This window comes from Fusarium flagelliforme (genome assembly GCF_020744385.1).
Source record: "Fusarium flagelliforme strain FIESC 12 MPI-CAGE-AA-0113 chromosome Unknown B0J16scaffold_4, whole genome shotgun sequence".
Taxonomy (NCBI): domain Eukaryota; kingdom Fungi; phylum Ascomycota; class Sordariomycetes; order Hypocreales; family Nectriaceae; genus Fusarium; species Fusarium flagelliforme.
In genome coordinates, this window is record NW_025763506.1 from 4,404,637 (window position 1) to 4,416,641 (window position 12,005).

The window sequence follows — 12,005 nt, forward strand, 5'->3', positions numbered from 1 at the left end:
ATGATCGATCTGCATACATACTCAGTAGCATCCTGTAAAGAAATTGACACTTTATTATCACAGACTTGACTAAATCGTACATCAGGATGCCACAGAGTATTATGTTTCTTGTGCTCTATGAGAGCTTTTTCTAACACTTATAGGATCATTATTCAACAGTGCGTAAAGACCGGGTCTTTGACGGGAATCTGGGAGGCCAACGGGCAATTGTACCAGCTGAGCGGAAGATACCAAGTCTAAACCTGTGGCCATGTATACCGTCCTACGTTACTAAAGGACATTGCCTACACATGTACGGGGCATAACGAAAATCAGTGACCCTTTAACCTAATAGAGTCTGTGAGACAACACGCTGTGGATTGCAATCTATCTACACGTGCTTGGAATTTCAAGCCTACTTGACTTGAATCCGAGGATATCTACAGCATAGTAAACAAAGATTTAATCCCGCTCTCAGTTATAGCACTGCACATTGACGTGATGATCTTACTAAAGGAGTTATTTTGTCTGCAAAGATGTCTTGATCTCAGAGTCAGGCTGCCATCCTGATATTTCCCTAGCCGGTCGATCAATAGCCCAACGAATCGACATGTATAAGCCATTCAGCCACGAAAAAGACAAATCAAGGCTGATATTGCATGAAATGCGACATTTGTTAACAAAATGCTGCCATTGATTGACGGACTAGCCAACTTGACATGTCAATCGTCGACTGTACCATTGGAAATTAAGTTGTTTGAGTCAAAATATGTGTCTCCGGTCTATATCTATACCTCTAATTCTCATATCTACTCAAGCTTAAACTCAAACTTTCCAGTGGGCGCAGGGTTGGAAAGCGCCCACTTGATTCCATTCTCCATGACGTTATCCCACCTCTTACTCTCAGACAGCTGCTCTCCAAAACGTCGGAAACCATGAGGAAGACCGTTGAAAAGATGAACATCAGTAGGAACACTACAGTTTTAGTCAGCATACAGTTATCAGTGGGATTATGGGAACTTTTACCCTGCTTCAGCAAGTTTCTTTCCATAAAGGAGACCCTCATCTCTGAAGGGATCTAAACCAGATACACCAAGTGTGGTAGGAGGCATGCCCTTGACCTGCTCCGCCGATGCAAGTCCAATGTTTAATCGCACGTCCTTAGGATCCGGGTTTGGAACTCGCAAGAGAGAAGTGAACTTTTCGAGGGCTGCTTTTCCGAGAAGAGGCGCATCTGCGTTCTGGACATACGACGACAAAGCTGGATCCTTGATTTGTTCGAGAATAGGCGCGTAGCACTCTGGATGGACTAGAGCGGGAATCATGAGTACCTGACCCGCCAGCTTTGGTCGTCCAAGTCCATCTGGAGAAAGATTCTGTTGTAGCGTAAGAGCTGCTGAGAGTTGAGCACCAGCAGAAATACCGCCAATCAAGACTTGGTTTGCGTTTCCAAGAAGTTCATCAATATGTTCGTGGACCCAGTGAAACGTATCTTCGACATCTTCCCAAGCAGTGGGATACGCAAAGTCCGGCGCATGGCGATAATTCAGATTGACAACCGTGACATTCGCTCCAAGGGCAATAGCAGTGCAGATAGCATCTTCCGATGGGATATTTCCGAAAACGTAGCCTCCGCCGTGCAGATGGACGTAAATCGGCAGACGAGCGTTGTCCTGCTTCGGTGGTCTATATGTTCGCACCTCAAGCGCAAATCCATCTCGTGCAGTGACTGTATAATCCTTCATATCGATCTCCGGGTTTCCCATTCTTTTAAGTTCGCTTTTAGCCAGGTTTTCGCGGTGCATGTTTGTTATGTCTTGCATTTCTTTGAGGGAGAGGGAGGGGTCCATGGGGGGACGGGAGTCTGTTACTGCGAGCCATTCTGGCGTGGCGTTGCCGTATTGAGTGAAGTCCATGTTCGTTGTTGGTGTATGTGAAGAGTTTGGTGAAAGAGTTGAGAGCGGTGTTGAGATTATGAAGCTATCGTGATGGTTAAATTACCGGGGAGAAGTGCGAGGTTGTCGGTCATGAGATGTAGCGCCGCGGCTGAGAACCCCTCAACACTACCGAGGTCGGTATAATTCGAACCCCGAAGGATCCACTTTGACAGGTACAGCCATAAAGCACAACTGCAATAATTGACCTTCAACCCAACGACCATACGATCTGTAGAGTCAAATTATCTTGTAATGGATTCAAAAGGAGGCTAATAAGTAGCGATTATTTTTCTACTGGTATGCAGCCTCATCGCTGAAGTGAAACGCCATCAACCGTAACTCTATACGCGCACCAATTACCATTCTTTCTCAACCCCAAAGTCTAACCTCCACAGCACTACGTCACTGTAATTAATCATGATCGCAAAAGTCCCGATATTTTTCTTCAACGTTACATACAAATCAAGGTCAACGGTTGCACTTTCCCCACGATCTAGGCTCAAGATGATTAGGATCGGCGCTTTAGGCAGGAACATTTAAGGTTCAAGCTCATAATAAAAAGACTTCATCTCTTCCCCATGAACTTTGTACCCGTCGACCCGTGAATATTTTCAGCTGTCATTGTTAAGATGTACGCGCGACAACTTCTCATCAGCGCCCTTGCGCTCGGCGTCGACGCGAGCTGGAAAGATTATCAGCCTCAGAATCGCACTCCGAGTTCATGTCCCGACTACACCGACTATTCTCAAAAGCCTCATGAGCCGTATTCGTCTGGGGAGTTGAAGTTACCGTTTATGAGGCCTAGTGAAGAATGCAGAACCTTCAAGAGCCCTGCCGTTGAGGTACGATGATATGCAAAACATTGTGGCGATTTCGACGACTAACGGTGATGTAGAAAGTCATCAAGGATATGAAGAAGCGCATCAAGAATCCTGATCTTGCACGTCTTTTTGAGAATGCTTTTCCTTCGACGCTTGATACTACGGTGAAGTACTTTGATGCTGATGAGAATTTGGCTTTCATTGTTACTGGTGATATCACGTACATATGGATTAGACATATTAACGAATTGTCGGCTAATATTATTGCAGGGCCCAGTGGCTTCGTGATACTGGCAACCAATTCGCTCATCTTTACAAACTCCTCCCTCAAGATGAGAATCTGAAGGATCTTGTCAAGGCTATCATCAACACTGAGGCGAGATATATCTCCGAGTATCCTTATTGCGGTAGGATAAGACCACCAAATCTGTAAGATCAAGTGGCTGATTTGAGATTATAGGTGCCTTCCAGCCCCCTCCCGAGAGTGGCTTGAGTCCTTCTGTCAATGTGTGTTCCAGTTCTTGTCCCCAAAATTGAGAGTTCCCATACTGATTGAGTCTCTAGGACTATGCCGAGCTCGTAGTCGTCAATCCGTAAGATGAATCTGGCAGTAGACCAATTGGGACCTTGGAGCTAATTTTGATCTTCAGACCTGTAGATAACCAGACAGTCTTTGAATGCAAAGTCAGTAAACCGGTGGCCCGCACCCGATTTTCTAGCTAACAGCGCCATAGTATGAACTCGACTCCCTCGCAGGCTTCCTCAAAATCGCGCGATCCTACTATAACAACACCAAAGACGCTTCCTTCATCAACGACAACTGTAAGCCATTCACCCTCCGCCAGAACTCTACTAACCGCCAACAGTCAAATCCGCTATGACCCAAATCCTCCGCGTGATTGACGAACAATCCCAAAGTACCTGGGCTGAAGACTGGTCTTACGTGAGCTACTACAACTGGACCGGCGAAGCAGGCTCACTCTCCCCACCCGTTCCCAACAGCGGCAATGGTGAACCAAAACTCGCCAACGGTCTCGTCGCTTGCAGTCATCGTCCATCCGATGATCTTTCCGTCTTCAACTACATCACTTCTGACAACGCTATGATGTCCGTCGAGTTGGATAACGTGGCCGATCTTCTTGATATGGAGGACACTCAGAAGAATCTTTCGTCGACGTTGCGCGGTCATGCAAAGACTATTCGTCAAGCAGTCTGGAATCACACCCTCACTTCCAACGGCATTTTCGCATACGAGACCAATGGTTACGGAGGACAGTACATAATGGACGACGCCAACGTGCCCAGTCTGGTATCCCTCCCCTACCTCGGCTTTCTCAACCGCTCAGACCCAGTCTACCAAAAGACCAAATCACTCCTCTTCTCCCGCGCAAACCCTTACTACGCCGTCGGCGAGACATTCCGGGGCATCGGCGGTCCTCACGCGAACGCGACCAACCCATGGCCCATGGCACATGTATCAGCTATCTACGGCACTGACGATGATGATGAGATTGCTGAGCGGTTGAACATCATTCTGGAGAATACGTCGGGACTGGGATTGATTCATGAGAGTGTCAATATCTACAACTCGACTGTTCTTACGAGACCTTGGTTTGCTTGGGCGAATAGTTACTTCGCTGAGATGATGCTTGACTTGGCGGAGAGGAAGCCTGGGTTGATTTTTGAGAATGATGAGCCGTATGTTGTTGGGGAGTAAACAACACAGCTTCAGTTGGCTCATGAGATATAGCGTGTTCACTCTCTGTAACAATAAACATCATCATATTTCTCCTTCGCAGACAGAATAAACATTATATCAGTTAATGTGGCGCGTGAGATTTCGCATCCAGACTTTGGATAAGCGCGCCAAAGACGCGTCGGATATTTGTGGAGAGCTTCACATTGCGCTATCTACAGGGTAGTTCGCCCAACTGTCCAACACAACTGTGCTTCTAAATTGTTTTTGGTCTCTTAGGCAGGTAAGAGGAGAATCTCCCTCTAAAGCTTAGGCTACTACAGTAAAGCAACCTAGGAGCTAGTCTAAGGTTACGTAAGATAACAGGATCATTTCATCTCTTATGCCATTCATAGCCAGTTGTTCCGCACCCTGACGCCTGTGTATGGCGTTTTTCTGCATCAGCTACGTCAATCCATCAATTAACCACTGCAAACTATCGAAACGACAATAGCGATAAACGTGGACGATCAAAATGTAATCTCAATACACCATGCATGTCTCGTATGCACACCATCCCACGATCGTTAAACCGATCAGCAGTTCATCTGGACCTTACCCGGGAGAATCCGCCACCGAGCTGAGAATATGGCAGGGAGTAGCTCACATATCACAATGTTCTGGACAGGGGTTCATTAGTATGTTCCAGGTTCCTGCATCGGTGCATCGAAGAACGGGGATTTGTTCTGGACTTGTGTATAGTGTCATGCGTTATGGTTAATTGACTGATTTAAGTTGCTTGGCCGCCACTGATCTGCTACAGTCAATTACCACCTGCTGTAATGGATAAACCACCTGCCAAACGAGTCACTGTAAGAACCCAATCTTGACGACTTGAATCGGTTCATCGATCGCAAGCCCAACCGCATGCGTCGGGTTCTATTGAGAAAAGCCTCGTTCCAAGAGGTCGGAAACCCGTTACTCTTTCTGGTGCACAATAAAGCCACATCCGCAAGCCAAGGCAAGCGAACCAACCAACCAACTCTCCATCCTCGTATTTGTTTGAAGGATTGATTGACCTGAAGACAGGGAAATAAAAACGCCACACCTGCATGAGAATTATCCAGTAGGATCATGGTAGCGGAAATTTCTTACGGCAAACGGATGATTTTCCTAGGCGAAGTAACCAACAAGGAAGGTAGGTTACGTTGGATCGATCTCCCTCGGTTCAAAGACCCATAAGGAATAACGTAAAACTCTGTTGAAGAAGATATTTATGGGTATCTCAGGGGATGAGGGAAGAGAATGCCTGCATGTGAATATCTGCAGCAGGGGTTTTAGCCAGACAGGGTGGCTGAATTGAAGGTGGTGTGAGCTTGTCTTTTTAGCGTCTCGGAAGCGGGAGGCAATTGAGCCGGGCCGTGTCACTGAAGACGGGCGACTCTGGCCTCTGATTGCCCTGAGCGCTGGCCTAAGAATTAGTGGATAAATAATGCCGACTACAGAATGATTATGATCAGCGACAGTTGTTTGAGAGCTAAACTCTATGAATAAGACAAACAGCAATCAACGAAAATTACTGGACAAAATCCTTTCTGATTGCTCACAGATGGTTTCACTTCGCCTCTAAAGTGCATGAAGTCGCACAACATCACCACCAAACCTTATTGGTGCTTTGACGAGGACCCTTGCCCTGTCCCTGGATTACAGGTCACTTCACAAAACAACCCAGTTAGCATTTGCTTCCTTTTCATTAAATCATGGTCTCACTTAAAAGCAACACTGCCAGCCTCTCACAAGCACTCATTTAATTATCTAGCAGTCACTTAATTATTCGAACAAGTAAATTCCTTGGATTCCCCGTTTCAAATTCCTGTCTTACTGCTTTTGGGTCTGAATAACCGTGGCCGTTTCGGATCCAGTCTGGAATCCTTTTCGCTTTGACGTCGGTGATACGTTGGCCTAGACCGAGACACTCTGCCTCACACCATGATGTAGCATGTCAGCTTCCGACCTTCCGAGTTAGCTTGTAAATGTAATGCCGTGCTCTGTACCTGTACCTTATTTGACTCTCAGGCACTGGGCCTCAGCTATAGCTGCACCTGAACTTGGCCGCCACACATTTCTTATATCGTCACCGTCCACTGTGAGATCCGTGATCTGTTTCCCCTCTCCCTCCAAAATTTCACTCGTTTTACCCATTTGTTTGTACCTATTCCTGTCTTTACAATCGCCGCGGCGACACGCTGCTCAAGATGAGTTCCTCTCAAAGAGTCATCACGGACAGCAACAAGTCGCCCCTCATCCAAGTTTTGTCTCTTATGTTTCTCGTCATTGCCATTCTTGCGTGCTTTGTTAGAACCGGCACCAAGCTTTACATGATCAAGACGGTGAGATCCGATGATGTTCTCACAATTGTCGCAACTGTAAGACATTCCCCCTCCCGAATTGCGCATGAGAGACTCATCAATATTGGGCACAGCTTCTTGCGGCTTGTCAAACAGCCACTGTCTTCAATGCGTGCGAGCACGGACTTGGACAGCATTTTGAGACGCTCAGCGATGATGACCAGATGGTCTTCTTCAAGGTAAATAAACATCGGGTCTGTGAAGTCAAGCAATTAACAGTGGACAGAGTCAATATGCGACAAATACCATGCTCATCGCTTCGTTGCTCTGCTGCAAATTGTCGGGTACGATGAGTCTTCGCATCATGGCGCAAAAGAATCAAAAATGGATCATAATCGCCTGTGAAGCCATCGTCGGAATCTGGGGTCTCACAGCCCTCCTCGTCAACTTCTTCCAATGTCAACCACCCGAGCCATGGATGTACGGCGATAACGACAAATGTATCAATCTCATCGCATTCTGGACATATTACTCGACAGCGAACATCATCACAGATCTTGTCATTGTGGTCATCATGGCAGAAAATGTGCTCAAGATCCAGACATCGTGGTCGAAAAAGATTTTGGTGATGAGTGTTTTCGGAAGCCGAATTTTGTACGTATTACATGGAGTTCAATTGATCGACGGTGTATTGACCAGAAAAATAAAGTGTAACGCCCGCCATCGCTGCACAGATCCACTACTCCAACAAGGCCTTTGCTTCCGACGATCACACATTCGCGATCTGGCCCGCCGTCGTTTCGATCCAACTAGTACAATGCCTCGCGATCCTGACCGTGTGCCTTCCCAACTTTAAGCCATTCCTCGACAGCTTGGAGTCTGGACAGATTCGCGTTGATGATCTGCGACGACAGGGCAAGTCAAGCAGCGGTGGATACCCGAGTCACCGACCCGATTACGCGGGAGGAAAAAGTGCCAGGACAGATCAGTCCCGGTCTCGAGCGCGGACGAGAACACAGCACAGCGAGATACACGAGATGGAGGATTTTAATGCACAGGGCAAACAAAATGACAGAAGCTGGGATGGGCAAAGTCGGTCCAGCCACTCAAGTCAGAAGATTCTGATCCATCAGACGTGGCAGGTAGACGTAGAGAGTACGCATGAAGGAGGGGCTAGACAAACATGAGGTCACATATCATTTCCAGAATTAGACAGTCATAATTGGCATTGGATGAAACAGCGTGGCTTATTCATGTACCAATACGGAGTTGTAAAAAGAATGTTTGCTTCTATAAACTAGACCATTAAGAGCTTCAAAACATTACATGCTGGTAAGATGAAAAAAGAAAAGAAAAGAATGGGACATGCATGAATTTTCTCTGACCAACATGAGAAAAGAAACAATTGCAACATCCATGGCATGCATGCAGGGGTCCAGACTGATTGCTCGGTGACATTAAGACGAATTGAGAAGGTCCAGAAGATTAAGCTGGGTTGAGGTAAAACATACGTAACAGAACATCCTCTTCAGGTCCGAGAGATACCGAATAGCTGGAAAGAGGCAAGTACGCCGAAATGTCTGCTGCTGAAGATCTGGTGGCTCGAGAGTTGTCTGTTCCCGAGTGTTCCCTACACACCCCATGTCCTGTATCGTACCCTTGGCTGTTGGTAGGGGACCTTTTTTAGGTGGGTGGCGTCTGTGCCGCTTATTTGCGTGTCTAATGCCGGACTGGGCTTGTGAATAGAACTTAAAAAATGATACAGTGATCTACGAGATTGAGTTTACGGGATGTTTTACTCCAAGACGCTTATTCCTTTTGCGTGATGTTTCAAGGTAAGGAAAAAAGAAAGAAGATGGGCAATCAATCATGCTTCGTTTGAGAATTTCTCATCGTTCGTTGGGACGTGATGCCCTGTACATATCCTGCAGGGGTCCCTTGCACCGGAACTGACGGGGGTGTCGGGGGATTCTGCCGGATCAGCAAATGTATGGACTCTAACCGAAGAGAAGCGATGTTGCAGCAGAAGTGAATAAGAGTGAGTTATTACCGTAAGGGCATCTGTACTGTATCAGCCTCGGTTGGTGGCGTACAAACATCTCCCACACCCCAAGCTTTCCATCCCATCCAGGGGTCTCACTGTTCCATTCCTTTAGCCTACTCCGTGTACCTTTTAACATTGTTCCTTCCTCCCTTCTTTTTCTTTTCCTCCTCAGTAAATCCTTCTCTCCTTCCTTTTTCCCCGTTTTAATCCCGAGTGTTACACATCATGGGCGATCGCACTTCAAGTCCCAGCTTCGAAATGGGCAACAACGCCAGTGTCAAGGCTGACAAGGACCTCAAGGTCTCGGCTGTCGCGGAACCGGATTCTGGGAGAAGCTCGACGACTAATTATCATGATAAGGATCAATTGGAGCGGATGGGAAAGAAGCAGGTTCTTCGTGTGCGCTTCCCCAAGAATACTTACTGGTTACGATGATTGACTGACGGTTGTAGCGCAACTTTGGATTCCTTTCTATTCTTGGCTTCTCTTGCACCATCCTCATTACCTGGGAAGCTATTCTCGTCCTCTTCGCCCAAGGTCTCAACAATGGCGGCACAGCCGGTATCATCTACAGTTTCATCGTTGTGTGGATCGGTAACTTTAGTGTTTTTGCGACCATGTGTGAATTGGTTTCTATGGCACCTACTTCTGGAGGTCAATATCACTGGTAAATATCACCTGCCCCATTATCATCTACACCACCCTGACATTTCTAGGGTCGCTATGATGGCGCCACGCTCGTGCTCCAAGTTCCTCAGCCATCTAACAGGCATGCTCACCGTCGGCGGCTGGCAAGGTTCTGTTTCATCCAGCGCTTTACTCACGGGCAACATGATCCTTGGAATGGCGACGATGAACAATGAGTCTTTCCAGCCTGAGCTTTGGATGGGAACCCTTCTCTTTTGGGCTATTTTCCTGTTTGCTGTGTTCATCAACACACTCGTCAGTTCGGTGCTTCCCAAGTTTGAGGGTCTCATTTTGATCCTTCACATCCTCGGTTTCTTCGCCATTCTCATCCCGCTTGTCACTCTTGGACCTCATGCCAGTGCTGCGGATGTTTTTGGTACTTTTGTTAATAATGGTGGTTGGTCTTCGAATGGTGTTTCGTTTATGGTTGGTATGATGGGTAATGCTTTTGCTTTTGTTGGCACTGATGCTGCTTTCCACGTAAGTCGCCTCTAGTCTGATTTAAGGTCACAACTGACAATTTCTAGATGTCCGAGGAAACTGTCAACCCATCAGTCGTCGTTCCCACTTCCATCCTGCTCAGTCTCTGCATCAACGGCACCTGCGGCTTTGCCATGGTCATCGCCATGGTCTTCTGCATGGGCAACGTCGACGAGGCATTCGCCTCAGGACCCGGCATGCTCGGATTCCCTCACATGTACATCTTCGAACAAGCCACCAACTCGCGCGCTGGCGCTACCGTCATGTGTGCCATTATCGTCATTCTCGCTAGTTGCGCGACCGTCGGTATGTTGGCCTCGACGTCACGTGTCTTCTGGTCTTTTGCTCGTGACCGTGGTCTTCCTGGTTGGAGAACTCTGTCCAAGGTCAGCGAGAGGACTACAGTTCCTGTGTACTCTGTTCTTTGCACAGCTGCTATTTCGGTCTTGTTGTCGCTTATCAACATTGGATCACCTGTTGCGTTCCAGAACGTTACTTCATTGTCCATTTCCTGTCTTTACTCCTCTTACCTCATCGCTGCTGGCTTGCTTCTGTACCGCCGAACTACCAAAGGCTTCACTCTGCCTGCTACTGGTACTACCGACCTTCCCGCTTTGGCCAACACCACCGGTGCCGAACTTGTCTGGGGACCTTTCCACCTCAAGGGTGCTCTTGGTATCGCCAACAATATTTTTGCCATGTGCTACCTCGTCGTTGTCGGATTCTTCAGCTTTTGGCCTCCAATGGTAGAGCCTACTGTCGATATGATGAACTACAGCGTTGTTGTGACGGGTGGACTTGTCATTTTCAGTGTTATTTACTATTTTGTCTGGGCGAGGAAGGAGTACAATGGTCCTATCATTGAGAACTAGTGTTGGTGCTGGTAAAAGTTTGAACTTCTTGGCGATGTTATGAGGGAATAGATTGATGGAGAGTCCCGGCATCTCTCAAGATGAATTATATAAAATGCTAGCTTAATAAGATTATACCAAAGCCACCATCCCGGCTTATTTGTATTTTCTCTGTCTCATGTGCCACTCCGCGTACTCGACATCCGGCGTATACCGAGTCTGAACTGGCTTTAAACTAATCATCCATCCAACCCAAGATGCCACCGAAAGAACAAGATGGGACACAGCTATATCGACGGTCTTCAGCCGTGCCTTCAAGTCCGCATCCGACACGGATAAGAGCTTTTGTGCATTCAGAAACACCGGCACATTATCCAAATATCGAAAAATGACAAACAGATTTAGCTGAACCCACAAGTCCAAGAACATCCCTTGGAGTCGAGACGGCAACCTCTTAAGCCAGGTATTAGTCAACATCTTCGGTGCATCCAAAATAACGCCGTTCAAATTCCAAAAGAAAATTGCTTTATCACCATCCTCTGGATTCGTCCTCTCCACAACTTCGACATCGTCACCCTCCAAGCTCGCTCGTCCCCATTCATGCCATGTATACGGCGACACCTCCACCTCAGCCCTCTCACCCTCTTTAACAGTGAAGATATCTCGCTTATCGTTTAGCTGAACCCAGATCGATCCTTTCGTGAGGCAGAGATACTCTGTGTGTGTTTCGTGCCAGTGTAGGCCGCTTGTCCAGGTTGAGTTTGTGGGGAGGGTGATATGTACTCGGCCTGGTGTTGAGAGGTTGTATGTTACACCATTTGGCAAAGGACGGGTGATAATGTTTGGGACTTTCTTGTTGCTCATTCTGGCGACTTTGTGTTTTGTTGTGTAAAATGAAGTCTGATAGAGTTTGGGAACCCCTCACTTCGGAAGATTTAACCATGACATAAGCTGTCAGACGGAGGATGAGCCATGTGGCTGGTCGTTTTGGGATTATCTTAGGCTATATGCCTTATCTTATCATCTCTGGCTTTTTCGTCCAATGACTGAACTCATCATGATACCACGAAAGTCAGAACAATGCCGGACCTACTTCCAGTCCTTCAAAGAACGAGGTGATTCCGTCCACGAAGAGTCTGACTTCCATGATGACAACAGGAATGATTACAGCTGCTCTTATGTG

The 12,005-nt window shown here is 47.1% G+C and overlaps 5 protein-coding genes across 5 annotated transcripts; 3 read left to right on the top strand and 2 right to left on the bottom strand.

Annotated features, from left to right (window-relative positions):
• Positions 1–497: 497 nt before the first annotated feature.
• Positions 498–1,990, bottom strand: B0J16DRAFT_415311 (Alpha/Beta hydrolase protein). The gene is made up of 2 exons (XM_046133514.1): positions 1,006–1,990; positions 498–954 (listed from the first exon to the last, which is right to left on the bottom strand). Exons 1-2 carry the CDS (start codon positions 1,893–1,895, stop codon positions 789–791), a joined length of 1,056 nt encoding a protein of 351 aa, XP_045983654.1. The 5' UTR covers positions 1,896–1,990; the 3' UTR covers positions 498–788.
• Positions 1,991–2,506: 516 nt separating this feature from the next.
• On the top strand, positions 2,507–4,535 carry B0J16DRAFT_343116 (Six-hairpin glycosidase-like protein). Its single transcript, XM_046127973.1, has 8 exons — positions 2,507–2,758; positions 2,812–2,957; positions 3,008–3,144; positions 3,198–3,244; positions 3,302–3,330; positions 3,388–3,421; positions 3,472–3,559; positions 3,604–4,535. The coding sequence occupies exons 1-8, from the start codon at positions 2,546–2,548 to the stop codon at positions 4,452–4,454; spliced, it is 1,545 nt and encodes a 514-aa protein (XP_045983655.1). The 5' UTR covers positions 2,507–2,545; the 3' UTR covers positions 4,455–4,535.
• A 2,002-nt stretch (positions 4,536–6,537) lies between these two features.
• On the top strand, positions 6,538–8,150 carry B0J16DRAFT_415313 (uncharacterized protein). Its single transcript, XM_046133515.1, has 4 exons — positions 6,538–6,838; positions 6,895–6,999; positions 7,047–7,414; positions 7,470–8,150. The coding sequence occupies exons 1-4, from the start codon at positions 6,668–6,670 to the stop codon at positions 7,945–7,947; spliced, it is 1,122 nt and encodes a 373-aa protein (XP_045983656.1). The 5' UTR covers positions 6,538–6,667; the 3' UTR covers positions 7,948–8,150.
• Positions 8,151–9,062: 912 nt separating this feature from the next.
• On the top strand, positions 9,063–10,843 carry B0J16DRAFT_356119 (amino acid/polyamine transporter I; the record flags this gene model as incomplete). The annotated part of the gene is made up of 4 exons (XM_046129453.1): positions 9,063–9,203; positions 9,257–9,471; positions 9,521–9,971; positions 10,019–10,843. The coding sequence occupies 4 exons, from the start codon at positions 9,063–9,065 to the stop codon at positions 10,841–10,843; spliced, it is 1,632 nt and encodes a 543-aa protein (XP_045983657.1).
• Positions 10,844–10,970: 127 nt separating this feature from the next.
• B0J16DRAFT_343122 (uncharacterized protein) lies at positions 10,971–11,736 on the bottom strand. Its single transcript, XM_046127974.1, has one exon. It carries the CDS (start codon positions 11,684–11,686, stop codon positions 10,979–10,981), a length of 708 nt encoding a protein of 235 aa, XP_045983658.1. The 5' UTR covers positions 11,687–11,736; the 3' UTR covers positions 10,971–10,978.
• Positions 11,737–12,005: the final 269 nt, after the last annotated feature.

Excerpts from the sequence above, each read along its gene's own strand:
- B0J16DRAFT_415311 (XM_046133514.1), bottom strand. The coding sequence starts at position 1,895 with ATGGACTTCACTCAATACGGCAACGCCACGCCAGAATGGCTCGCAGTA. Across the intron at positions 955-1,005 it reads AAGAAACTTGCTGAAGCAGG|TGTTCCTACTGATGTTCATC; the intron begins GTAAAAGTTCCC and ends CTAAAACTGTAG.
- B0J16DRAFT_343116 (XM_046127973.1), top strand. The coding sequence starts at position 2,546 with ATGTACGCGCGACAACTTCTCATCAGCGCCCTTGCGCTCGGCGTCGAC. Across the intron at positions 2,958-3,007 it reads ATTGTTACTGGTGATATCAC|GGCCCAGTGGCTTCGTGATA; the intron begins GTACATATGGAT and ends ATATTATTGCAG. Across the intron at positions 3,422-3,471 it reads AGACAGTCTTTGAATGCAAA|TATGAACTCGACTCCCTCGC; the intron begins GTCAGTAAACCG and ends ACAGCGCCATAG.
- B0J16DRAFT_415313 (XM_046133515.1), top strand. The coding sequence starts at position 6,668 with ATGAGTTCCTCTCAAAGAGTCATCACGGACAGCAACAAGTCGCCCCTC. Across the intron at positions 6,839-6,894 it reads TTCTCACAATTGTCGCAACT|CTTCTTGCGGCTTGTCAAAC; the intron begins GTAAGACATTCC and ends TATTGGGCACAG. Across the intron at positions 7,000-7,046 it reads ACCAGATGGTCTTCTTCAAG|AGTCAATATGCGACAAATAC; the intron begins GTAAATAAACAT and ends AACAGTGGACAG.
- B0J16DRAFT_343122 (XM_046127974.1), bottom strand. The coding sequence starts at position 11,686 with ATGAGCAACAAGAAAGTCCCAAACATTATCACCCGTCCTTTGCCAAAT.